The sequence below is a fragment of the Vespa mandarinia genome, chromosome 3 (genome assembly GCF_050613455.1).
Source record: "Vespa mandarinia isolate Hongniang chromosome 3, ASM5061345v1, whole genome shotgun sequence".
Taxonomy (NCBI): domain Eukaryota; kingdom Metazoa; phylum Arthropoda; class Insecta; order Hymenoptera; family Vespidae; genus Vespa; species Vespa mandarinia.
The window spans coordinates 1,795,001-1,822,500 of NC_140812.1; the positions used below are offsets into that span (position 1 = coordinate 1,795,001).

General features: G+C 37.4%; 1 protein-coding gene across 1 annotated transcript in view; it reads right to left on the reverse strand.

Annotated features, from left to right (window-relative positions):
- Positions 1-16,898: 16,898 nt before the first annotated feature.
- The window catches only part of LOC118446924 (uncharacterized), a 23,204-nt gene continuing 12,602 nt past the window's right edge, over positions 16,899-27,500 (reverse strand). The window contains exons 3-5 of the mRNA XM_035878145.2: positions 27,074-27,331; positions 23,100-23,346; positions 16,899-17,941 (exon numbers count right to left, since the gene is read on the reverse strand). Coding sequence (XP_035734038.2) covers positions 17,762-17,941; positions 23,100-23,346; positions 27,074-27,331 — 685 coding nt within the window. The 3' untranslated portion in view covers positions 16,899-17,761. The remainder of the gene's footprint in view (positions 17,942-23,099; positions 23,347-27,073; positions 27,332-27,500) is intronic.

Sequence of the window (27,500 nt, forward strand, 5' to 3'; positions counted from 1 at the left end):
CTTGAGAAACTTCGAAATGTATTACCCAACGTCGCTAAATTAATAAACCACTATATGTCGATTACTTCGAACTTGGACTTAAGCTCGCTTCGCAGTCTAGAACTAAGATGTAAACACGTTTAATAGACACGTCAGATTTATCCTAAATCTTCATTTACATATCGTGTAATTAATGAAAAAAGAACAAAATATTATAACTGATATCTTCTTTTATTTTTCAAAAAAAAAAAAAAACAATTAATTATCTTTTACGACACATTCGTGCTTTCATTGATACTGGAAATGTCAATGAGAGAAGAAAATTGCAAAATAAGTATTTTTCCAAACATTTGTATAATCCACTAATGAGAAGAGTATAAATATATCAAAATATTAACGTATCGATGCACGACCGGGCATTTTATAAAATTTGTTCTCGTATATATTTTGAATCTAAACGCGAACGAAACATACGTATCATTCGTCCGTTTGAAAAGAATCGTGAGGATGGATGAACGAAAAAAAGACAAAGAAAAAGAGAGAGAGAGAGAGAGACAGAGAGAATACTTACTGTGACGTTGAGAAGCGTCGTTGGAATGAATGCCAGTGAAACGGTTCACGCGGAAGGACGGATAGTCATACGCGCAGTTTGATTATATCGATGCAAGAGTAAGCGTAACAGGAGTATCAATTCATCCTGAGATCGACATCGAGCTGGAAAAAGCCTTCCTTCGGCATATTGCAATGTGCAATCTGTCTCTTTTTCTTTCTACACGCTTCATCTTCCTTTGTACAATGTACATGTACGCGCGTACGTTCTCTCTTCTGGAGGCATGAATGGGTCGTTTGGAGTACAGGAATATGGGTCGAAGGTCTCGACAAATGTAAATAACGAGGATCGCGATTCTTGTGCCTCCATCTCTTTCTCTCTCTCTTTCTCTCTTTCTCTCTCTCTCTCTCTCTCTCACTTTCCTGCCTTTTGCAATCATCGCACGTAGAGGGAAACGCGAATCGCTTTTCGAGACAGCATATCGCACCTCGACTCATATCATAATTATCGCGGATGATCCGAGGCAGGTGTCGTGAGAATTTATTTCGTCGTATGCCGACTGGATTACTCTTATTTTTTCTTTCCATTTTCTCTCTCTCTCTCTCTCTCTCTCTCTCTCTCAGTTTTTCTTTTTCAAAGCAGTAGAGAGAACTTGCAAAGTTCGGTGAAAAAAAAAGAAAATTGAAAAGCGTTAGAAAACTACGACACGAACGTAAATGAGATCGTGACTCTTACAAAATAAAAATTTCATATCTCGAGCCATCTATAGTGTTGATAAAATTAATTAACGATCGGAATTTATTTTAAAGATCGATCGTACGCGATCAGCCATATTCCGGGATAGAGCGAGGGCGCGGTGTTTCTTAAATTTTCACTCTACTTCGCTCGTCAGCATTTCGTCCACAATTAGTCGCTGAAAAAATCAAAGAAAAAGGAGAAAAGGTTTCGCCGTTCGTTGCCGTTCGCGAACGAACCGGAAAGGGCTTCAATCCAGAAGGGCATCTTTTTTTCTCGTATGCGCCAGGTTTCCACGCCTTCCTCCTCGTTATTCGGCTGTTCCTCGACTGCAAATATATCGGCCAGAAGGGAACTCGTGTGCATCGCTAAAACTGCAATTCTCTTTCTGTCTCTCTCTCTCTCTCTCTCTCCCTCTCTCTCTCACCCTTCTCATCCCTTCACTCGTCCAATGCGTTCTTTCAGTGCGTACATCACGTTTCGCTCTCTAACTCCCCTCTTTTTCATTCCTTTCGCCTTGAACAGCACGAGAAAGAGAGAGACGGAGAGAGGGTGGCTATTACAATTAGTCGCCATTATGGTAGGATGGGTAGTGTGCTGCTGCTGCTGCTGCTGCTGCTGCTGCTACTACTGCACTAGACCAACACGGATGAACTGACCGGCCGACCGACCATCCGGTTCGGTCTATCATTGCGTACCGGCGTGTACAGTTCTAGCGAACCGTTTCGTTTTACTCCCCCACCCTGTCTCTTTTCTGTATCGAAATACCGTCCCTTTACCTCTACATCCTCCACCACTCCCCTCTCGTAACCCCTCTCTCTTTCTATATATCTGTCTCTTTCTCTCCATCTATCGTTCGTCCAACCCTCTCGTTCGACCCCTCCCCCGCCGTAATTACAAGCATTCATTTCACACTAAAAGCCGCTGCCGGTGGCCCGGCTTGACCATCCGAAACGAGCCCCGCACGACTCGCATTTTCGCCGTGGATTGCTACCCATCCACTTCATTCTCCTCACACTCCTCTTTGTACACCAGCCGAACGTCCCCCTCCTCCTTCTCGCTCATCTACCTCGTTCGACTTTTCCGCTCGCTCGTTTCACCCTCGCTGCGATTCGAACCTTTCCCAAATTTTCGCGATTTCAGACCTCGCCGTCGATAGATTTCCAAAGCTTTTTACTCTGACTTCGACGCGTCCCCGCTCCCTTCTCCCAACCGCCCCTCGCCTTGTGACGATTTTACAAAAATGAAAAAAATTGACAAATGTAAATATAATAAAAATAATTCAAACGGATCTCACCAAATGTGTCGATCACCTTTACATTCAGATCTGATTCAGATTATCCATTCATTTTTAGAAAAGTGTTATTTTATTTCGAGAATAAGAGAATAAGCAAAAAAACCATTGTTTTAAGCATCTACTTTTTGTAATCTCAAAGAACTAGATTCAAGATATAATTAAAAATCAGACTTACTTGTCTATAAGTTCAATTGCAATTATATGAAAGTCTCATTCAAGATAATTACAATCCACTGTTTTTTACAAACATTTTCCTCTGTGTACAATCCCCTCCCCCCCTTTTTTTTTTATTCTGAGATTAGGATTATAAATTGCTCCAAAAGTTATAGGAAACAAAGGTTATGGTGTACAGGGCTATGACGTCATTTACGTTTTTTTCATTCTCTATAGTTTGTGGCACAATTTAACAAAAAGTAGCGGTACTACATTTGTAATCATTTCGAAATCTTCGAGACTCTTATAATTGCAATTTTCGAACTTCACGTGCAGATAATTAATTCGTTATATAAATGCGTATGTATTTATAATCGATATATTTTTTTTCTTTTTCTTTTTTTTTTTTTTTTTCTTTTTACGAGCTATCGAACGAGCGTCATTATTTTCTCGTTACGATTCATTATTTTTATGCGTCAGAAAGAAAATCTCCTGCACTTCCTCGACTTTACACGCGGTGTCAGGGTATGTAAATCAGTTCTCCACAAAGGGAGAAACTTTCCATCTTGGTCTGTCCATTTCTTTCGATATCCAAAGTACTTTTATCTAGGCGTCTTGTCGGCCCTGCGAAAATGAAGTCTCTGCAAAAGTAAAGAATGGGCCAATCTCGCGTATGATCGAACATTTCGATTCGACTGACGCATATATAGGTATATAATACATATGTATACGTACATATATAGTAGCTATATATTCGGAAGGATGAAGGTGAAAGACTAAAACGAAGAGATAAAGGAGACAAGGTGAGGGTGGAGAGGAAAATTTCCTCGTTGTCGTTTCTCTTTCTCTTTCTCTTTCTCTTTTTCTTTCTCTTTCTCTATTTTCCTAGTCGAACGCGAGGAACACAAGAGCGCAGAATCGTAGAACTCAGAACTTTTTATTCTCTGAATATCGGACCCAATCAGGCACCCTTTCGTCTCCCCGCTAGTCGGAATATAAATGATCTCCATCTCGTCTATATAATCATGGGAGTGTGAAATTAACCAGCCAATTCTGCAGCCAACCGCAAAACTCTCGTACGTATACCGCCCGTGGTCCTAAACGAAAGAGAATCAGGATACTCAACCCTCGAATTCGATCTTTTTAAAATTCTTTTTTTCTTTTCTCTTTTTTTTCTTTCTTTTTTTTTTTTTTTTCTTTTCTTTTCTTTCGATAGCCCGAATTTCAAACAAAAGGGAATATCTGGGAAAGTTTTTATGGATTTTTATATATCAACATTTTTTTAGTCACAGTACTTAAAAGTCTCCTTGTACGATTGGCACGAGTAAAATAAAATAAAAAAAAAGGAAAAAGAAGTAAGGTAAATGGATAGATAGATAGAAGGAGAGATGAAGAAAGAAAAAAGAAAAATTAAATTCGTCCAAGGGTAGGTGCATTAATAGTGGACGAAAAAAACGTACAACTCGAAAATCGGTTCAGCTCTCTACAATGGGCGGGTTTAAATGGAACAGCTCTGCACGGACGATGAGGAAGGGAAAAAAGAGGAGGGAGGGGGTGGACTGCTCGGGACGAAGTAGTTTCTGTTTATCGCATCATATAAATACGGAATTAATTAAAACTACGGAGTTAATTGAATTTTTATAACCTTTTGCTCTCCTTTCTCTCTCTCTCACACACACACACACACACACACACTCTCTCTCTCTCTCTCTTTCTCGTTTGTGCGACGTTACTAACGCTGCAGTGCGTTAACTGGGTAGTTACCAAGCTTTACCCATCCCGGACACCCTCTCGAACCCACTTACCCCTCTACACCCGCTTATCCCTCGTTCCATTCTGGGTAAGTGTAATGGCGTCACGGAAATATTACCCTTTTGTGGAGAGAGGGAAACACGCCAACCACCATCGTCCACGCATACTCTCTCTCTCTCTCTCTCTCTTTCTCTCTTTCTCTTTCATATGCCTCCAACCCCCCTTCGACAAACCCTTTCCACCCTTTCTCTCCCTCTCCCTCTCTCTCTCTCTCTCTCTCTCTCTATTTTCTGCGCGTGCTCTCACGCTCTCACTCTCTCTTTCCACCTGATAAAACCGCCCAGAGGTATTTACGGCGACGGTGCACAATCTGGCCGCGAATAAACGGCCGTTATGTAGTTTTAACGAGCTAACCGAGCCGCGCTAACGGCCGATTGGCGACACGTTTTGCACGAATCGGACGTCTGATTTGGCACATCGAGAAAATGAGGAATCTCGGTACGTGTGCTAGTGTTTTGATATCATGGATGCTTTTTAATAAACTTTCATTTCTTTTTCTTCTTCTTCTTTTTTTTTCTTTTTTTCTTTTTTTTACGTATAGAGAACCTATCGTTCGTAACAATGTGACTTTTAGTCGACAATGGCTTTTCATTTGTAAACGCGCTCTAAACCTCGAATTTGTGATTTTCAAGAGACATCTTTTCCCTAAGGAGAGAATGAGGGAGGAGGGTTACGCAGTTTTTCTACGGCAGCTCATAAGTAAACCTCATAAGTAATCTCGCCAGCGGCGTCTCTTCGATTTGAATTACCCTTCTGTTATTTCTTACCCGTCGACGGGCGTTATCTGAAATCCGCTCGCTCGTCGGATTAGCATGTCTGAGGTAGAGACCATCAATTTCAATATCCACTCGATAAATATTCCTTTAGAAGACCGAGTTCGAACGAACGCTACCCTTCGTGCCGATCGCGTGCACTCTCTCTCTCTCTCTCTCTCTCTCTCTCTCTCTTTCTCTTTCTCTTTCTCCCTCCCTCTCTTTCTCCCTCTTTCTTTCTTTCTTCTTCCAACCCTCTTCTTCGTCTAGAAATCTGCAAGATTCGAAGAAGAGACGTATGGTTCTCCGGTTCCCTTTAGATAATGTCCCACGTCGTAACATTATCCAAGGTTATTTCGATCGAGTTGATCCTTTCCTTGAGACATAGTTCTTTCTCATTTGAGTATCAACTTTGAAAAGAATCCTTTTATTCGTGAAAATTAAAAGAGAAAAGACAAAACAAAGTTTTTTAACTCATCTCGGTCAAGAAATTTTATCTACAAACGAATCTATGAAATTTTTAATAAATGAACAACAGATTTAAATTTAATCGTAATTGGAAAAACATTCAAAGAATTTACGATGTAAATACGTAGTGTAATATAATCGAGGTTCGCCATTCACGGTTTGCGTGCTGTATGTGGCTTCTTGCATTTACTTGTCTGTTTCGGTAAAGTGAGAGAAGACAATCCCTACTATTTGATACTGCCAAATAGTGCAACTTTTGTTTCCAACAAAGTGCATGGAATAGTGGCTAGTGAACTTAAATAGTGACGGAACAAATTAAATAATGATGAGGATTCTACGATTTGCGACAGAGGAAAAGTTGTCCATACCTGATATAAGCAAAATGGTATCTAAATAAATGCGATTTTACGACAGTATTAAGCATTTATGGATACAAGGTATATAAGTCCTCTCTCTCTCTCTCTCTCTCTCTCTCTCTCTCTCTCTCTCTCTCTCTCTCTCTCTCTGTCGTTCACGCTTTATAAACCAATCAGCTAGGCGAGTTTTTCGATTCGCATTGTTTTCTTTTACGCGTTGGATCTATAGTGAATTTGCAAGTGTTTTCTGCCGTGCAATTTCTCCCCTATTGTTCACCTTTTCTAGAGAATTTTCTTGCAAATCGAAGATACATGGAATAAACCCTTCATGGTTTTCAGTTCTTTCATGGTTTTTTAAAAAATAATGTGAATTGATATCCGATATAGTAAGGATTGATACTAATCATAAATAAACGTTTTTCTTAATATATTTTAATCAAAAGAAAAATGATTGATTTAGTTAATCTCTGAATATATTCAAAAAGTGGAAAATTAGAAAAATTAATAGCATTAACTAATCATCTTAATTTTTTTTTATTTTATTATAATTCGGTAGACTCTGTTCTTGATGCAGAGTGGACTCCGGAGTTTTGCCTTGCCTCCTTCGACTTCCCGAAGTACTCCTCTATTTTACCTTCCTTTCCAGAGACTTTCTATGATACCCAAAAGTAATGAAGAAACGCTGAAGTTTTTTGTGAGGCTCGGCAAACTGTAAGGCATGGGACGAGAGAACTCAACTAGCGAGAAGCAGATAGAAATAGAAAGAGAGAGAGAGAGAGAGAGAGAAAGAGAGAAAAATGGCAACGGGAGGCATCGAGGAAAGAAGAGAGAGTTGGTCCGGGTAATATTAATAAGTAGAAGGAAAAGTTGGTTTGATCAGCCAACCTGGGCGAGTCCGGCATTAGACCACATCACAGGGCGCTTGAAAGCGCCGAAGCTATTAGCATAATTACAATACTTTCGTCTGGACTGGTCCAACTTTCTGCTTATTTTAAACTACCATCCTGATATCCGTCGTGATGGGATTGCGGACGAATCCATTACGCTGATGTAGCATTAAAAGGGCAAATCATCGGGATGAGTATTGACTAGCATTGCAACGCGTGGATCTTTCTCTCTCTTTCTCTCTCTCTTTCTCTTTCACGCATACACACACACACACACACTCACTCTCTCTCTCTCTCTCTCTCTTTCTTTTTATCTTTCCCTTTGTCTCTTCCACTCGTCTATCCATTCTCATCGTAACACATTTCCCTTGTAACCGATCGTCTTTGATTTTTTTCGCACGACCATCGTTTTAATGGTCCCGTTCTTAATGACTACACGAAACAGTCACAGCCACACACAAACATACATATATACATACGCACACAACGGTCATAGGTCATACACCACACACTATTTTACGTGATAGAGCGCCGACCGGTGACCATAAGGGTACCAAGCTGATTCAGCTACATTCACCGAGGCGAAACACCCTTCTGTAACGTCCAACCGTTCCAGCCCTTGCAGCAAATAAATCTGATTTGTCAAGGCAAGCGTTAGTTACGACAATTTCGCTCTCACAATAGAAGATAGATCGGCCGCGTCGGCATAAGAAAAATGTTAGCCCACCTACGTCCTATTCCAAACCATCGGTCCTCGTTCTTACACAACGCGGATAACAACGATGCATTCTTTCTATCTCTCCTATTCTCTTCTATATCTTATTTAATTTAGGAATAATAAATCGTTTATTAAAAGCCACCCCAAAAGGATCGAAAATCATTTTATGTTTTTCTTTCATTTTAGTTTTTATACATTGGGATCGACCCAAGTACTAAATGTCTTTTTATGGATTCTAACAAAGTACAGAGAAAACCGCCGCGTTCGCAAAGCTTTTTACAGATTATTACACTCTCCTACCGTTATTGCGAATAAAGCTTCGCCTTGGCTACACACTTTTAAAGCATTCCCAGAATGTTAGATTAAAACATTACATTTATGGGGCTTGTGTTACGAGTTACGAGAACGTATACCAACGTTGCTTCTTCGAAATACCTCTTTGCGGAGAGCGTAACGATATTTACCTCCTAAGGGCAAACCACCGTGGCCCTTGAGGGGACCCGTTATGGCCGGTACTTGAAGCATCCACGTTATTCTCGTGGACTTTACCCCTTGGGTTAAATGCGAGTATGTGTTTGAGCATGTAGAATTATCGCTGGCATTAGTACGCTCAGCGATACTTCAGCCCTCTTTAGAATCGATTTATCAGTCTCGAATGGCCGTACGATCTTCATTTAGATCGTTTATTAGAATTGTCATTGAACTCTCTTGGATTTACATTGTACATTTAGAATTTTTTTTTCTTTTTTACCTTTCTTTTTCTTGTTTCTTCTTTCTTTTTTCTTTTTTTCTTTTTTAGCTCTCTTTAGAAAAGCTTTTAACCGTTTCGATTCTTCCTCCTTGATTCTTCGCGAATCAATCATGCGAATGATTAATTAAATCTCCTTAAACCTCTTACTTCCGTTCAATAACAATCGATACTCGCAATCAAATAGGAAAAAGGAAGGATGATGCCCGTTGTCTAGTTCCGATTTCTACGGAAAATGATGCGAGCAGCGGTAAATCAGAATGATCGATATCGCGTGGTGCACGCAAGGATTCCTAAGATGGGTGCAAGAAGAAGGATAAGGGGCTCTTGTGGTGGTAGCTCAGCGGGTCCTTTACCGGCGGAGGGGTTGGAACGTGGAAAAGGGCAGAAAGAGGGCAGACAGAGGTAGAATAGCTATTACTATCAATTTGCATGCCTCCGGTCATTCGGTCTGCCTTTATCCTCCTTTCATCTTAGCAATGCCAGAGGCTTATTTCCGGCCATATATTTCTTGGCTCTTCGTATCTACTCTCTCGCCCTTTCTTCTCTTTCCCCCAATAAGCAAATACACGAATAGCATACGACTACTCGTGGTGTCCCAGTTTGTCCTTTATTCGAAATACTAGAAAGGAAAAGACTTTCGATATTCGCATGTCTTGCGTTTCGAACATACTAACTTGAAAGAGATTACTGTTGATAACTATAAAATAATATGACTAAAGGAATGGAAAAGTAAAAGAGTAAAAAAAAAAAAAAGAAAAAAAAATAAAAGAAAAAGAACAAAAAAAGAAAAAAAAGAGAAAAGATAAGAGGAAGAAAAAAAGGGGAAATAACTGCAACGAGATTTGTTTGCTTGTCGGAAATACGACTTGTTAAAACGCATGCTTTCTTAAAGAATGAAAAAGCTAACATAAAATCTCTCTCTCCCTCTCTCTCCCTCTCTCTCTCTCTCTCTCTCTCTCTCTCTCTCTCTCTCTATGTATCTCAAGGATGTTTTTCTTAGCTATTTAATTAGAGACGCGCAACGAGAGAGTAGGTCAACGACGGTAAAAGGGTAAGAAAAAGTTTGTTTTCCCTTTTCCTCCCCTATCCTTGGCACCATCCCCGCTCCCCGTAATAATTTTATCTATGTATAGAGTTTTTCCTCGCATAAAATTCTTTGATTAAATAATAAACGCCCTGGATAAGTAGTCTTGAAAATATTTTTAAATTATCTTTTTCTATTATGCGTGTTAAACGAGGCAGTTGTCAATGATACGTACCGGTGAAATTAGCTCGGGAAGCAGAGATGAGATGAATGAATTTCTAAAAAGCTTTCAGGTTGGTAGTACGAAGGCTTTTCTTACTATTTCGTTGCGGTAAGTCAAAGGTTCACCGAAAAAAATTCTACGGATTTAAAAACATATAAGTACAGAGGAACCACTCGACCTAAAAAGTATTCGAGGAGGTCGTCGACTAAATATAAACGACCAAGCTACAAGCTAAATGGTAAGGCCCTGATTTGTAACACAGTTGATATAGGTTGATGTGAGGTCGGTACAGGTGGTGTACATTATTGAGAGAAACATTTCAGTACTTCAGTACTTACCATCTTACCGAAGGGAAAAGGAAAAGAAAAAGAAAGAAAAAGAAAGAAACAAGAAGAAGAAGAAGAAGAAGAAGAAGAAAAATCCGCAACTATACACTCTCAGAAAGAGTCTCGCCGAAGTACCACTTAAAATTTTTCAAACGCGCATAGTGTCAAGTGGAAAAGAGGTTCGAAAAGGCAAAGAAAAAAAGGGTGATCTCTCTTTTTGCACCATCACCGTTGCCGTTTTGCATTCGTCAAATTAAAAAAAAAAAGAAAAGAAAAAATCTGACGAATGTAAAAAAAAAAAAAAAATGGTGTTACTAGAACAATGAAAGAAGAAGAAAGAATTAAAGTAACCAAGAAGTATTTAAATAATCGATCGATCCTTTAAATTATCGATGATCAATGATACCAATTGATCATCGAGCGACGAAAGAAAATTCTTTTCGCAAAAAAAAAAAAAAAAAAGTATTTCTAAAATCTACCGCCGTGCAGAAGATAGGATTAAGAGCCATCGACTTGCGTCAGAGTGGAATATACTCTCGCGATGTTTCACGGTACGTTGGTAAATGGTATCTCGGCTGGCTGAGTTGCAGTCCCTGATGACCGTGCAAAGAGGTTGGCATCCATCAACTGACATTGTTCCCCTCGCCACTCTACTATCCGGCTGCTAGCACTCTTTACTCTGTCGCGCTTACTGCCGCTTACTCCAAAACTTCTTTATTCCGAGAATAGGATCGACGAAGAAGAAAAAGTATCAGGAAACGACGCGGATCTAGTACGAAGACGACGTCGTTTCGTCCTCGTTCCTAAGGCTTTCCCTCTTTTCCTGTTTCTCTCTCTCTCTCTCTCTCTCTCTCTCTTTCTCACTTTTTCCCTCTTCTCTTCTTTTCTACTTTTCCAGACCTGGAAATCGCATATGCACACGGTTAGAAATCGTCTGTTCCATCGAAGAACAGCCTCCGGCTTGCTAAGGCTTCGCTAAGCCTCGTTCACATGGAAACTGAAATTTCAAACTTCCGTGTCGACGACGATCCACGTTCTAACATTCTTGGAAAAGTCTTTGCATATGTTGTAAACTCTCTTTTTCTACGAATCCTTTCAACCAAAAAACTCTATTTTATCAGCTTAAAATATATCTGGTTGGTTTTAACGCGAAAGCAAAACGAAACGACCATCGGTATTATCATCGTAGTTTCGCTGTTTAAAGATCGTTTAAACATTTATAGATACTTTTTTATGGAAACGCGAGAGAGATCTCATTAACGTCGAGAAGAAAGTTTCTTATTTGATTTCCAACAGTCAGCGAGCGCGACTACGCACACCGTCAAAACCATCCGGTCCGTCGTCCTATCTTTCTCATTGTCGCTCTCGAAAGCTTTCGAACAGAACGCAGAAAATCATTCAAATCGTATTTATGTATTCGGAAGTTTTTCCGACAAGGCAGAGGACCGGCCGGATGTAGGAAACTTTAAATAAAATTCATTTGGGAGATTCGTGATCCGATATTACCATAAATTTGCAAGCACCGGGGCCACGGACTTGTTCGAATTTATATCAACTCGTGACGACGGACAGCCAGGTTTGTTCCTCGGAGAATTTCCTGTTTCAAACCTAAGCGACTAAGCTTCTCAAATCCCGTTTAGATATCCACTCGTTCTGTTTAATACGATCTGTGACATTTCATTTTCGTGTCATTTTTTCTTTTTTTTTTTTTTTTTTTTTTTTTTATAATTCATTAATTTATTATTATTATAGATATTTATCTTATTCGTTTGTACTGTCTTATCAATTATGGTTAATTTATCAATAATTGCTTGACTTAACACAGTGAGTTCAATATTTGTGCAAGCTTACGTATACTCAGGCACATAAATATAAGTAATATTTGCTCTTAGAATGAACGTGGATATAGTACTAAGAGAGGGAGAGAGAGAGAGAAAGAGAACAATTTGGAGGACTACACGTTATAATACGACTTCTGACCAAACCAAAAATATTATCGACGGTCATCTTTCTTCAAGATAGCAAAGTATCGAAATAAAAAGGAACATTTCTATAAGATCATTCTCGCTACCACTATCGATAACTCTTTTTACTTTCTCCATTTTACCAAGATACCAAATAAAGTCGTTTTATGAAGAAAGAAGAACAAGCGAAATAAGGATAAAGAGAAATACTCCTTAAAAAGAAGAGGAGAAAGGAGAGGAAGACCACCATTACAATGAACTTACGTATAATATCCTTTGCACCAGCAAAACGGTCGCCCTTAGGATATTACAACCGCATTGCGTACGACTTTCTGGTGCGCCTGCGCCCTCTGCTATTGCTATGCATCCGAGCTAAAAAAAAAAAAAAAAAAAAAAAAAGAAAACAAATAAAAAAGAAAAAAGAAAAGAAAAAAAACACAGAAACGAAAATGTAAACGTGGACGAACGAAGAAAAATAAAAAGATACAGAGAGATAGATAGATAGAGGGAGAAAGAGAGGGAAAGAGAAAGACAAAGATAAAGCACTATAAAATACATCGTGCCTTGAAGAAATAAGGTACGAGGGTGAATGTTGTGCAATTGCCAATATATCGTTAGTACGAGGGCCGGATCTTAAACGACGAATTGGACCGCGGTAGTAAGGGTGGAATGAAGGGAAGGGGAAGAGAGGGTAATTCTCGTCGCTGATGTCCGTGCCGGGAAGTCGACTGAAGTCGTTCGCTGATTCGAGCCAAGATGCGCGAATGCTCGTAGGATTTTTATTTTCGAAATCAACTAACTTCCATTTCTCCGTTCTATCATTGATTGTAAATTATATTACTTTTCAAGAAAGAACTTATCGATTTTCACGAGTTCTTTATTAAATTATAATAAAACCACGTATTACTTAATATTTTTCTATCAATTAAATTCTTACGAAATTTCTATCAGATAAAATAAAAAATAATACGTTTTAATACTGCGATATAAACTCAGCGTCGAGCAAACGTATATACGCACACCTTTCCGCGCCCTTTGTAATATCTCAAAGATGAATACCTTGTGGTAGTAAATATCACAGACGACTTATTTCAGTCTCCTTTATTAATCCTTCTTGCACGAATGCATTTTCCCGAGCCCTTTTTTTTTTTAAGTCTTTCCCATTGTTATCGCTGTACAAGCAGTACTCCCTTTTCAGTATCTACAACAATGCGTAAATACGTATGTGTGTGTGTGTATATATATATATATATATATATATATATATATATATATACTTATATGTAAACTTCTCGAGTTTCTCCTTCGCCCTTTATCCCTTCTGCCATCATTGTTTCCACGCCGCCTGTACATGTATTCCAAAGTGCATTTCGCGCAGCATTAAGGTATTAATCGACTCGTGATAAAGGGGACCATGAGCAAGTGAGTTGGTATGTGAGTTGTAGTAAGAATTCCAGTCTGCCGCTGAAGTCGCATTGCAAGAGGTTATTGCTAGAAACGGCGTGTACCAATGCAGCAATGAGAGACAGACAGACAGAGAGAGAGAGAGAGAGAGAGAGAGAGAGAGAGAGAGAGAGAGAGAGAGAGAGAGAGAGAGAGAGAGAGAGAGAGAGAGAGAGAGAGAGAGAGAGTAGTAGTAGTAGCAGGAGAAGGAGAAGAGAACTCGAAGGTGCACTGGTCCGAAGGAGGATCGCGAAGAGGGTTGCTGCGTAACTACACATGAGGGCTTCCAATTAACCCCCGCATTCAGATAGTTCGAGCACAATAATATAGCCCTCGGATTCTCTTCGTAGTCCTGAAACAAGATCCGAAAGTGGAAAGGGGGAAATTCTTCTAGCTTCCGTTCTACCACCTTCTACCATCGTCTTAATGTAGCTTCTGCACTAATTAACTCGGTAAAGACGCACCAAGAATATTTCTCTTTCGGTTTCGTACTGATAAGAGGACCCTGGGCAATTCCATCGACGATTTTCGTTATCCTTACACTTTCTCAATCTTCTGCCTCCTTCTATTCTTTTTCTTCTTCTTATTCTTCTTCTTCGAATCTTTAGAAAGGCCACGTTATCGGACACGTAAATCGTAGACTTTGCGGAATAGATTTCGAATTCTCAGGCTGTGCTCCAAAGCTCCGTTCCTGAGATTTCTTTATCCGTTGTTGGAGGTGATATCTAAGAACGTGGTGGAACGAGTTCCTTTTTCTTTCTCAAAATCGATGCTCCTCGCGACTTCGGGATTCCTCATTTTCACACTACGCTGTCTCTTCTGAACTTCTTTTCTGATTTCTTCCGGAGGCACATTCACAAACTTGAACTTCGTAGAGCAGTAGACAGCTCCTTACAACGACGATCCCCTCGAGTAAAAATAGTCTTCGACCCTTGCCTTCTTCTTCCGATGCTTCTCTCTCTCTCTCTCTCTCTCTCTTTTTTTATCTATCTATCTATCTATCTTCCTCTCTTTCTACGTCTTGCAATAAATGGTTTCATTCTCGGCTCACCGTCTCGATATAAAATCTTTCCCTCTGGCTTTGGCCCTCGCGGTTGCCTTTACCTCCAGGGAAAAAGGGTGCCATGGAAAAAAGTGGTGATGGTGTGTTGATGATGGTGCTGTTGTTGGTGGAGAGGTAGTAAAGAAAAGTGGAACACCGACGAGCGAGAACAAGGATGAACGAAGGGAATCAGAAAAATGCAGGCATCTCCGGGGAAATTAACGTAATGAGGCAGTTCGATTCTTCTTTCTGCAACTCTCTCTCTCTCTCTCTCTCTCTCTCTCTCTTTCTCTCTTTCTCTCTCTCTGTCTTTTTCTCGAGCTTCAAGAAAACTATCGTCTTTCGTCTCAACCTATCAAGTACCACCGCAAAGTTATTGGTTTCTTCAAGACGCTTATACTTCCATAATTCGTGAAATCGCTAGGCAAGAGCCCGACTTGGTGTCTCGTTAAAAATGGGACGAATCTCTGTCCTTTTATTTTTCTTTTCTTTTCTTCTTCTTTTTTTTTGTTTCTTTTCCTTCTTGTTTTTTTTTTTTTTCATTATCCTTCTCCATTTCTATTGGTAGATTTTTACGTTGATTATGCGGACTAAATGACTATCAATAATTCTTTATTTGCTCGTCAATAAGTTCTTTCAGAGTAATATTTTTTTCTCTTTTGTTTCTTTTTATTTCTTCCAATTTGTTTTGTTTCAAATTCATTTAATCGAATAGAAAAATGTGGGGGGGGGGGGAAAAAACAATTTATTCGATTAAACGCTTTGAAAGTATAAAAAACTTTCGTTACTTCGAGGCATTCGTTAGATGAAAAAGAAAAGTTTATTATGGCGTTCACGATATACAAATATACGATATGAGAATAAAAAGTCTCGTATCGTTATTTGATATTCTTCTTGACTTTTTCCGGTATCGAGGAATACGATCGATTCACTTTAACTCTTAACTCCGCCCAACCTCTTCTCCGAGGATAGAAAAAATCCTACTGAAATCTTTTCGAACTCTTCGAATCGGAACGGAAGCGCGTTCTCCTTGAACTGTTTAACAAAAATATCTTTTTCAAGGAATATTTACCTCGGATTTGCCTTTTTTAAAATAGTCAAACAATACCGATCGTGAAATGATGAAGAGAGAGAAAAGAAATATCGAGATACATAATGGCGTCTCGATGTTATCGTAAAACCAACTCGATCATAAGAAACAAAATGTACGAAAGTAAACTAATAGAAAAAGAGAGAGAGAGAGAGAGAGAGAGTAAATATGACTACGATAGAAGCATAAAAAAACTATAATCTTTTTTATTCTTAATATATATCAATCTTCAGATTTCTCTTCTCCTTCGATTTTTTTGTTTTTTTTTTTTTGTTTTTTTTTTGTTTCTTAAGGCTTCTTTTGGAGTTCAATTGTCCACAAATAGCAGGAGTAGGATATAATTAAAAGTTAACGTTGAAAAGGATAACTACGAAAACGAGGACCGATCTAAGGAGTTACGAGTTTTAATGCACTCTTTATAATCACGCCTCTTACCCCGTAATATCGTCTACCTTTTTATATTTCTCCTTCTCAATCCTCTCCTCCCTTTACCCTCCTCGCGGTCCTTTTCCTTCCTTCGTTTCCCTTCGAACGAACCGCCAAGCTTTCCCTTCGTCTTCTTGCGGCTGTTCTCTCATAAATTGGGAAAATAATTTACTGTTTTAAGAAGCGGACGCTTCCGAGCGAGATATTCGCTTCTTTGCGACCAATGCTGGAAAAGACGAAAGAGAGAGAACGAGAGAGAACGAGAGAGAGAGAGAGAGAGAGAAAGAGCTTTTTCTCTCTTCTTTCATTCTTTTCATTTACTTTTCTATTTCTTATACTTTTCTTTTTTTCTATCTTTCTTCTCTCGTATGGCACGGACAAACTAATGAAATGACGATATCTCGTTGTTCTCTTTTCAAACAAAAAAAAAAAAAAGAAAAAAAAAAGAAAAGAAAAATGTAATCTACTCGTTCACACTTTTAACGCCAGACCATTGCCCTTCTAAATAATAGTTTCCTTAAATCTTCCAACGAAGTTGTTGCATTTTTATCGTGCGCGTCTACTTTTATCACTTTTTCTAATGATTTTCTTATCTTTCCATAAAGTCCATAGGCTCAACATAATCAATGAGACGGTTTTTTCTTGGGAGAGGAGGCGGGAGGGAGCTTCTTCTTTTTTTTTTTTTGTTTTTGTGTTTTTTTTTTTTTTTTTTTCTTTCATACACTAGTAGAATTCGAAGAAAAAAGATAGAAGATAGAAGTTTTACCAAAGGGGGCGAAGAGTAACGAAGGCAACTTAATAATACAATCTTAGCATCATTAGTCACGGTAATGGCGTGAACTTTTAATTAGTTGTGCAGTTTCATTCGGAAACACTTGCCCGAGCGGGCAAATCCATTGTGTTTTTATTCATGGCTCGTGAGATAGGCAACAGTCCTATTTCTAGCTCTTACTCCCAAAACCGTAGAGAAACTACCCTTCGCTTCGCCGTACCCTTGCGCTAACTAGAAAACCCCTCAGGGCTAAAACTTTAACTTTCTTCTCTTCAACCCCACTTTTACCCTCTTTCCTCTTTCCCTCTCTTTCTATCTCTCTCTCTGTCTCTCTCTCTCTCTCTCTCTCTTTTGGAGGAGGAGGAGGAGGAGGAGAAGAAGAAGAGTATTCCTAAGATACAGACGTTATGTATTTGTCCATTAACACCCACGAAGCCGACTAACTCGTCTTTCGCCGTTTTATACTTTGACGTTTCAATCGTCCCGTTACATGGTGGAAAATTCCCGCAAAGGTAATAGAGATCGAGTCCCTTACATACTTCCAATGATCAATCCTTTTTATGAGCTGTTTTTATGATCAAAAAATATATTCATATACTTTCTTACTTTTAACGAGGAAGAATCATTAACATATTCCTCGTAATACATTGAATAGTATTTACTCTTCAAAGAAATGTAGTCATTCAATGTTACCAACCTCAATAAGATAAATTGTGTCATTGTAAAGGTTCTCATTTGCGGTTAAAAGGCTTGGCACTTCGAGTAGAAGTCGCAGTAATCGGTCAGACCGAAGAATGCTGCCAGGGCTCCATAAGGATAATAGCCTGGTCCTTAAAAGGATTCGGTTTACTAATCCCTTCACGATCCGTCTATAAACCCAAACACTTCTTGTTTGAGACCATCGTGCCACTATCGAATAGAGCACGCCAGTATAAAACGGCTTTGGATGGCTTTAATTACTCAGCTCTCGAGCGCCGATGTAAATGACGGCCATTAAATCCCCGTAGGTCGATGTTTACCTCGAAACCGCCGAAGTGGAGGCAATACGTCGGAGAAACGATCACGACGGACCGTGCGCGTACGTATAACTGGTTGCCGTTGCAACGGCGTTATGGTGCCAGTAGCAGCAGTAGCAGCAGCAATAGCAATAGTATCATTGCCGATTATGAGTACCTAAAAAAAGAATGCTTTTTACCATCAAATATTCCAAATGAAGACCTTATATTCTTTCATACACGATGCGAGCAATCGTCATTGCGTAGGCTCGTAATTAAAACAAGTGGTTGGTTGTCAGTACTTATCATTCATCCTTTCTCATTAATTAAATTTGCTGGCAAAAAGGGAAAAAGAGTCATAACATCGGATTTTTTTACCCACGTTCTTCATTTTTATACACGATAGCTGCATGTTTTTCATGCAAACGCGATCGCAAAAAATTGATGTAAACTAAAATAACTTTTGAAAGAAACGAAATTTTCTAATTTCTGTTTCAAGTTCTGCTTCTGAATAATGATATATTCGAAATTTATGTTTGCGCATATTTCATATAGATTTTTTCTATAAGAGAACAATCGATCGAAACAAATCTAACGAAATTTTATACGAAGTTCATTTATCATAGCAGAAAAATTGAAAATTTTCAACTGAGAAAGAGAGAGAGAGAGAGAGAGAGAGAGAGAGAAAACCTGGAAACTTCTAAAATATATTATAAACATTTTAATGATAAAAATTAATCAAATCGATTTTAACAAAATTTTATTAAAAATTTTTGTAAAGAGTGAAGGCGTATTTGTAATATTAAATGAATTGTCTGATAACATTCAAAACAACAGAATTTTTAATAGAAACATTTTAATGTTGAAATATGGTATAGTATTGATCGTGCCTTTTTGCATAATGCAAAATAAGTTGACAGTATGTCAATAATACGAATTATACGAATTTGCTTCTTTGCTGGTTCTTCTACATTATTCAAACATCTATTATACTTTGGCGCTTATATTCGTATTTCTACAATTCATTTAAACTCATAGTTCCTGAATAATTCCCTTATTAAATATCTCATCACGAGAGACATTAATTCGAAAATTATATTTATTTAAAAGTGCTTCTAACTTTTTTTCCTATTATTAACGTTATCTTCTTTCAAATAATTCAAGTTCAAGGTAGAGAAGAATATAGCAAAAGCTTTAAGAAAAAGCCAGCGAACGAACGATAACCATCGATGAATTTCTCACGTGAGAGAGCACCGACGAGCCACGGAAAGTGAAAAAGATAGAGAGAAAAGAGAGAGAGAGAGAGAGAGAGAGAGAGGGAGAAGGGAATAAGAAAGAGGGAGAGAAACGAATAGATAGAAAGAGAGAGGGTGAGAGAAAGGAAAATGCGCTGGTGGTAGCTACCGAGTGAGACGCGTAATGAAAATTTCGCTCTGCCGCCCACGATTTGCATGTTTATAAGCAAACGTCGAGCCGTTCTTTTTTTTTTTTTTTTTCCTTGTATTTTTCCAAAATACCCACGCCGGTCCGTGATCCAACGCGAATAGCCAATTTTGCACCCCTGAACGCTCGGCCGCGCTTTAATCAAGCGGAATTGGCGTTCGAGCCGCTTGTTTTTATTTCTTCCCTCTTTCTCTTTCAACTTCAGCTCATCGATATCCCTTTCTCTTTCTTTACATTTAGAAAAATAAATTCTGTTCAAGAGATCAAATTCAAATGTCTTAATTCGATCTATGATTTTTCTATATATTCTATTCATTGTTTCATAAATGAAATTGTTCAGCGCGAATAACTTTTTCGTTTGTTTTTTCTCATTTTTTTTTCTTTTTTTTTTTCGTTATATATATATATATATATATATATATATATATATATAAAATTTTTTGTCTACGTTTTATACCTATCTACGTGTATCATTCTTACGTCACTCCTAATAACTATTTCATGGGAGGATTATCGTTTAGTGGATGAAAATAGAAGAAAGAAGGAAGATAAATAGGGAAAGGAAAAGAGGACGCTCACGCGTTCGTCGACGTTCTCCGGAAAGCGAAAGGGATAATCCTCTGAATAATGCGCATGTTGTTATTGCAATATTAATCAACGTAGAAAGAATAAAGAAGCGGACGATTTTGCATATCCTAGATAGAACTTTATTTTTAAATCTTTCGAAGGTAGCAACACCCACTGTGCTCTCATTTAACTCACTGTTTATGCCCGTCAGTAGTAAGTAGTGTACTTATCGTATTCAGAAACTGAAATCAAGGCATGTAAGACTTTCATGCATATGTCAATGTATGCGATATTCGTAAAAACTCAATGTACTATTAATTTATATCTTTTTCAATAATAATATTAAAGAAATTTTTAATTAGTCAACAGTACAATTATATTTGTACAACGCACATACATGGAACTTATGTCATTATTATAATATAAAATTGTGTTAGTTTTTATTATTATTTTATTATTTTAATAATGATTTTAAGTAAACGTATGGAACATATTAATTTTTGCACATAATATCCGATCAAAAATCTGTTGATTAAGATGATGTAGGATATATAGAAAGTGTGCGTAGAAAAATGTAAGAAAAAAAATAGAGAAATAGAATAGAATTCGATGAAAATAATAATTTAATTAATTTCGTAATATTTTTAATGTTTTTAATGAAATAATATTCGATCGAAAAGTCTTCGACCAATCTCTCTTTCTTAGTTTACAACTTTTTCATGAGACTTCTCACACTATGATAGATAAATTCTGTGTTATAAACGATTTTAATTTAACTCAGAAAATTTGTTACTTTTAATTAAAAACACCTCGCACACGTATACATTTATTAAACGTCATAATTCATGCAACACTTTTATGTATGATTATTTGTATGTAAGAATAAACCACCATTTTTATAACACAAATTAAAATATTATTATGAGAATGGATATAGAAGTAATACTAAAAATATAAAAACAATTTAATGTCGTTAGATTGCGCGTTCATAAAGAAGTAAAGAAGTTGTTATTTGATCAGCAGTCTGTCGGCAGTCGCATAAATGCCTTTCGCATTGTTTCATTCGTAATGCATTTTCTCGTTTAAGAAGAAAATTATTTAAAACATTTGTTTCTCCAAATCACGCGGGCCTGTACACTTGAAACAAAATGAAAAATTTCATTTCTTTTACAAATCGTCAAGCGTAAATTTTTCACGATGGTAATTGCATAGATGACATAACTAATTTCTAAACGTCACGATTAAATTAAGATCTAAAAATTTAACACTTTCTTTTAATCATTATAAGATGGTTCAAATATTGTTCGTTTAAACTTAGAAAATATTAATATTCATTTTACAAAATTTTCAAGAATTTCTCATATTTTATATTCTTATTGTACGTTTTTACGTATTAGAGAAATATACAATAGAAAAATAATCTTTTCAATGTCTTTGTAAAAACGACGCCATGTTTTTACGAAATATCGCAAAGCCAGAAGCAACGTATGTGTTCAATTCTCGAAAGTATGGCGGTGGTGTGTGATCGAATTGAAAAGTCGTAGAAAATGATGTGAGCTCTTTATCTAGTCGACCGACCGAATGAACTCCCGAATGGTGTTGGATTACGGTGTCACGTGATTCCTCTCTCCGTGGGGGAACGTACCAGCAAATATATTGTCTGTCGCACGCATCGCGTACGCATATATACGCTCCCGGAACCGAGGAGTGTAACGGCGAAGCGACAGATTGGCTGGGATAAATTAATTTCATTTACCGGTGATTTAGATGATCCACGAATGTTGAGAGGATGCAATTTGACATCCTACGCATTCCCTCGGACATCAGAGGCTATTATACATCGTTCTCATCCCCCAACACCTTTGTCTTTAACTCCAAATAATCATACTTGTGAGTTCTGTTATTAAAACTCTTAAATCGAATTACAAAGAGAAACTATGAGTTTATACAATTTTGGATATTTATGTAATTATCTATCCTATTTATATAATTATTATTATTATCTAATAACAATTTTATATCAATTCTATGCGTTTGAATTGACATTGAAATGTTTTAAATAATTTTTTCTACGTATTTGTATATTTCATAATAAGATACAACGATGAATATCTCTTATCAAAATCTCATTTCATAGTTTCATCCCTAGTTAAGAATTAGGAAGACCTTCGACCTTGACCGTAGAGAGCTCGGTCACGGGATTCATTCATCATCCGGCGGAGGAGGAAACGTTTTGGCTTCCCAGCAACTCACAACTTTCCGGCTACTCGACTCTGGTTTTAATACAATTACGGCGAAGCCTGATATCCCACGGGAACGTCGTGTTTACGACAATGGGGTAAAAGAGACAAGAATATAGCGCTACGTGAACGGAGAATTAAAGTGAGATGGAGGGAAAGAGAGTAAAGATGGAGAAGACGAAGAGAGAACGTGGTTTTACAACGTCATAGAAAAAGGAAACAAGACGTCAGAGGGAAGGAGAGAGACAGAAAGAGAGAGAGAGAGAGAGAGAGAGAGAGAGAAAAGGAAGAGTATAGAACACGCAGTTTCGGCTAGCACGAATTCGTTTAGTATAATCCGGGTAATATCAGCGATCGTTCGTGCGAAAATTTTCGTCTTACCAGAGATAACGAACGTGTCGATGGGATTCTAAATGGACGTATAAAGAGAAAACCGAGCGAATGGTTATTGAAGTCGACATCGTTAACTTAAGTATAGGATATCGATACCAATTCGTCGAGATAGGACTATTTCAAAAATAACATGAGTATCATAATCGTTTTACTCTCGATATATTTTTCCAACAGTGTTCTTTTAATTCACGTGTTTATTTTACGATTAAAGATGTAAATTATTTTAGTCATATAATTACTAGAATAATTAGGACTTTTTTTTTTTTAATAAGATTACAACTTCTTGAAAATGTTTTTCTACGGATGTTTCAAAGTATTCAAAAGAAATAGAGAGAGAGAGAGAGAGAGAGAGGGAAGAGCGAAACTAGTGCGCAAGGATTCATCGTTGAGCTCTCCCTCGGGACGTTCCATCACTGAGATAGAGAATTTTTTATTCTCTACAACAAAAAAAAACAAAAAAAAAAAAAAAGAAAAAACAAAAAAGGAAAAAAGAAATAGAGAAAAAGTTAGAGATATACAAGCAAGAAGTGCGAGCGTTTCGTGGAACTCATGAAACTCATACGAAACAACGGGTATGCCGATCCATTTCTTTTTCTCATAGTTAGAATAATTTTAGTCCTCGCAAGGACGAAATTATGCGGTCTCGCATAAGATAAAGCGCAATTACGTCGGAAAAAAGTTCTTTCAACCTACGGCCAAGAGTTTTAAGAAGTGACATTCGTTTCTTGAAATTAACCTCGGCCAGCACGTGCTCGCGATACGAATGGAATGGCCAGACGTTCTCGTTGTCATCGTCCTCATCCTCTTCTCAACTTTTACTTCTTTTATCCCAGCATCCCTTCGATGGTGGAAAACAAGACACGCGGGTAGAACGCGTGCGAGATGAAATATGGTTGCAGACCGCTGTATCGTGAGCCTCCTAACACAAGATTCCCTGAAACTTTTAGAAAAGTTACGTCGTTTCACTGTTTCCAAGAGAAACGTGTACCTCGAGTTTTCTGCAATTTAAAAGGACCCTATTGTGTCTCACAAATTAAGCCGTTAAAACACCTAATACCTAAACGCGATAACGTTTTCATAAATTTAGGATATTATCATTCGAATCGTAACATACACGTAATGCGCAATTATAAGTATTTCAAATTAAATATAAAACGTTGGAGTTATACTTAACGTACAAACGAAGTGCAAATCAGGCGAAAATTACAATCAAAAGGCAATAGGACAGTTTAAGTTGCAAAACTCATTTTATTTCAATTTAGGGAGTTTAAACGATACCATCCAGTATTTCTACTTTAGCAGTGAGTGTTTCCTACCCCCTCATCCCGTCTCCCATTCCCTCTCTCTCTCTCTCTCTCTCTCTTTTTCAACTTCTCCACCTCTCGCTCTACGGACAGGTAGGCCAGAACGGTGTAACGTGAAATTGGTACTTTGAAATTTCATTAGTGAAGTCAGGCGGCGTCACAGATTCAATTAGGTTTTTATTGGATTTCGAACTGTGCGAACTGTCAAAGCGGTAACCACGTCGCCTACTGCAGGCACGTAGAGCTACGGACGTACAACCACGTTTGTCTCGTTACACACGAGTATGTAGTTGTCTGGACCCCGAAACGATGCTGAACGATCGACTTTCACGTCCCATGGATATTTTTATTTCGATTCGACCGATCGAGAACGTAGCTTCGCCGTTACCATCTATCTCTATTCGTCGAAAATCGTTACGAGCGATGGTTTTTTTTTCGACCATCTTTGTGTGCGTCGTTGACAAGCAAGTTCTTCTGACCATGTATTGGTAAATGCGAAAGATAAAAAGAGAGAGAGAGAGGGAGAGAGAGAGCGAGAGGGAGAAGGAAAAGAAACACTTTGAAAATTTTTTTTTTATATCTCGTAATATACGCGTGTTGAAAAAAATAATTCTCGATATGTAGGAATATGATAATAATTGATTGAAAGGAATATGATTTAATTCCAAATTGTGCACATCGCAAAATAATTTCAAGTTGTGCACTTGGGTGTATGTTATATCTCAAGCATTTTGAACAGCTATCATTCCTACAGAATGAATAATTTTGTTTCCAAAAAATACTATATATTCTTTCAAGTCTCGGACAATAATAATCAGTAAATATGAAAGTGCATTTTCAATTCTGTCGTTATAATAAAAATTCATGAATCATGCAGTATGCAAATTATTTTAATCGAGTTCAAAGTTGATCAGAAATGTCCTACAACTCACAGGCATAATTAAAAGGTAATACAATTTAAGATTGTTAATTTAATTATGGAAAATAATCGGATGATACGCTTTTATCATTTTTTTTTTTTTTTTTTTCTTTAAGCTTAGAATCTTTAACTCTTCGTAGTTGTACGTAGTTGTTCTGATTCTTTACTCTTTGATATCTTTTTATTGACTGTCTTTCTTTCAATCTCGAACAATGCCATGCACCATCTCGTCCATTCCACACACCGTTGTACCATGTACCGACTTTATTGGATCTTATAACACGTTCTTTGAAAAATTTCTCATATATTCATTCACATGAACTATACCTTTATTCAAGAGTTCTTTTTTTTTCATTTTTTCTTTTTTTTTTTTTTTGTTCTAGGAAGAAGAAAGAAAGAAGCAACCTATCATTTTATTTCTACATTATTTTCTACGTCCTATGGTTGTAAAATATTACATTAATCGTAAATTCGATCGACATCGTATTTTCTTATATTTTATATTTTTATTATTATATATTATTATATATCTTATTTTTATTTTTATCATTATACTTTTATTATAATATTTTATATATTTCTTATATCTTATATTTTATTAATGAATTATTTTATCATACAATTCTTTTTCTTTTCTTTTTTCTTTTTAAGTAAATTGTGATTAGATCTCTCTTTCTCTCTCTCTCTCTCTCTCCTTCTTCATACGCCAAATCAACATACAAAATCGACTAGATAAATCGAGAATATCTTTTGCTATGAATAATTCTTCATATCTTTTTTCATTTCTTTTTCTTTCCTTTTCTCGTCTAATTGAAATAATTCGTCTAGACAGGAAAGAAAAAGTCGTATTCGTTTGATAATCAGGTAGTACCGCTAATTACTTCCACTTGGTATTTCTTATGAACGGATCTACCATTTGGATAGGCCAGACTCATCATTTAAGATTTCTTCTCGAATTCTAACCTTTCATTTGAATCCAAAACCTTCCATCTCTCTCTCTCTCTCTCTCTCTCTCATTCGTTTCATGGTAAAGCAAAGATAATGGTTAAAACCTGAACTTCGAAAGGGAGGATAATAAATTAAAGATATTCTTACTCTTTCGATTTATTTTATTACCTTCTTTTTACCTCTTATCTTTGTTATTACCAAGGCATACTAATAAACTGTTCGTAGGAATATCGTCGTTAATAAGGGTTTTTTCTTATAGGAAAATCGGTACCTCGCATTTCGCGAAAGATTCTACGGCTCGTTACGACGCATCTGCCAGTTTTTCTTTCTCTTTTTCCTTTCTCTCTTTTTCCCTGTCTCTATAGAAACCAAACAGTAGAGAAACGAACTGTGAAAGTCTGGAATCAGCCGGTGTAAGAACCGAAAGAAAGAGAAAGAGAAAGAGAGAGAGAGAGAGAGAGAGAGAGAGGAAGTGAGATAAATAGGGAGAGAGAAGGAATGAGGGAGGACACGGCTGGAGTCGAGCTTTCAAGCTGGTTCAGGGTGCTCGTGCATCATAGGTTTATAGTTCCACGATGGCATTTATAAGGTTTGCTCGACTTGGCAAGTAAGTTCTACCGCCAAACTCATCCCCAAGCTTCCGGGGTCCGTTATGCTGCCGAACTACTGCCGTGGAGCGCGTCATTACCGTCGTGATATATACAATTCGGGGTGGGCCGTTAATGCGTCTTCTTAAGGGTTCCTTATTGAAAAATATTGCGTTGATTCTGCATTAAAGCGCCAGTCTACCGTTCTTCTTTTATTTTTACTTATTTCTCATCGCTATTTTATTTCGGACACTGGATCTCTATTTTCTAATATTTTTCAGTGCAAACCCGATCACATAAAAAAAAAAAAATATATATATATATATAATACTTTTTTTTATAATACTTTTTAAATCAATAAGAATTTTATGAATGATAATATGAAAGTAAATCTTTCAGCTTTTAAGCTTACATGATTTTCTTTGATAATATATTTATAACAAAGATAATCATTTTTTTGTCTTATAAGAAAATCGAGACTGGCATTTCGCGAAAGAGTCTACGGCTCGTTACATTTTGATCTTGTAACATTAAAGCTCAATCACGAAAAATTCGTACGTAAATCTAATTGATTCTCGATGAATAATCTCTCTCTTCGTTACTTGTTTCGTCTGTGGACGAATCATTCGGATTACTCGTCGTTTTACAGTCTCTAAAGATTTATCAAAACGTATGCTCTAATGATATATCTAAGAATTTTATAACATAATCGAAGCCATTAGTTGAATATTATTTGAAAAAGAGTAGAGGAAATCTTAATAAGGAATGCTAAATTGTCTTACTGATTAGTCATTATACTTTTTACTCTTTTGGAATTAAATGAAAAAGGAAGGAAAAAAAAAGCGTGGGTGTTCATCGTTCTCATTTTTATAGTTTACTGAATGAGCTACCTATCTCTTTCTATCTTACTTTTTGTCTTTTTCTCTTCTTCTCATCCCTTTTACTTCTTCCAATGTGTTTCTTTTTCCCTTGTCTCTCGGCCATAAATTAGGGGAGGCACGCTCTCCAAACCTTCGTTTATACGAGGGGGAGAGTGAGCCCACGGGGAAAACACGACGATTTTCCCCAGCACGTCTATACCGGCGTAAAGCTGTCCCGGCGTCGAAGAGCTCAGCGTAGCTTCGATGGACCCAGGACGACCATCCAGCCGCCAGGAGGACAACGCCTCTGTAAATCACCGTAAAAAAACGTTACGAAGCCTTGCATCAATGTATCTGTATATCCATGAGACTAAAACACAAATGCATAGCAGGTAACATAACGGTAGATACCGTTTCTACTGTCGTACCTTCACCTTCCTTCCGATTTTATAAAGCGACGCGAAAACGTACGCTTA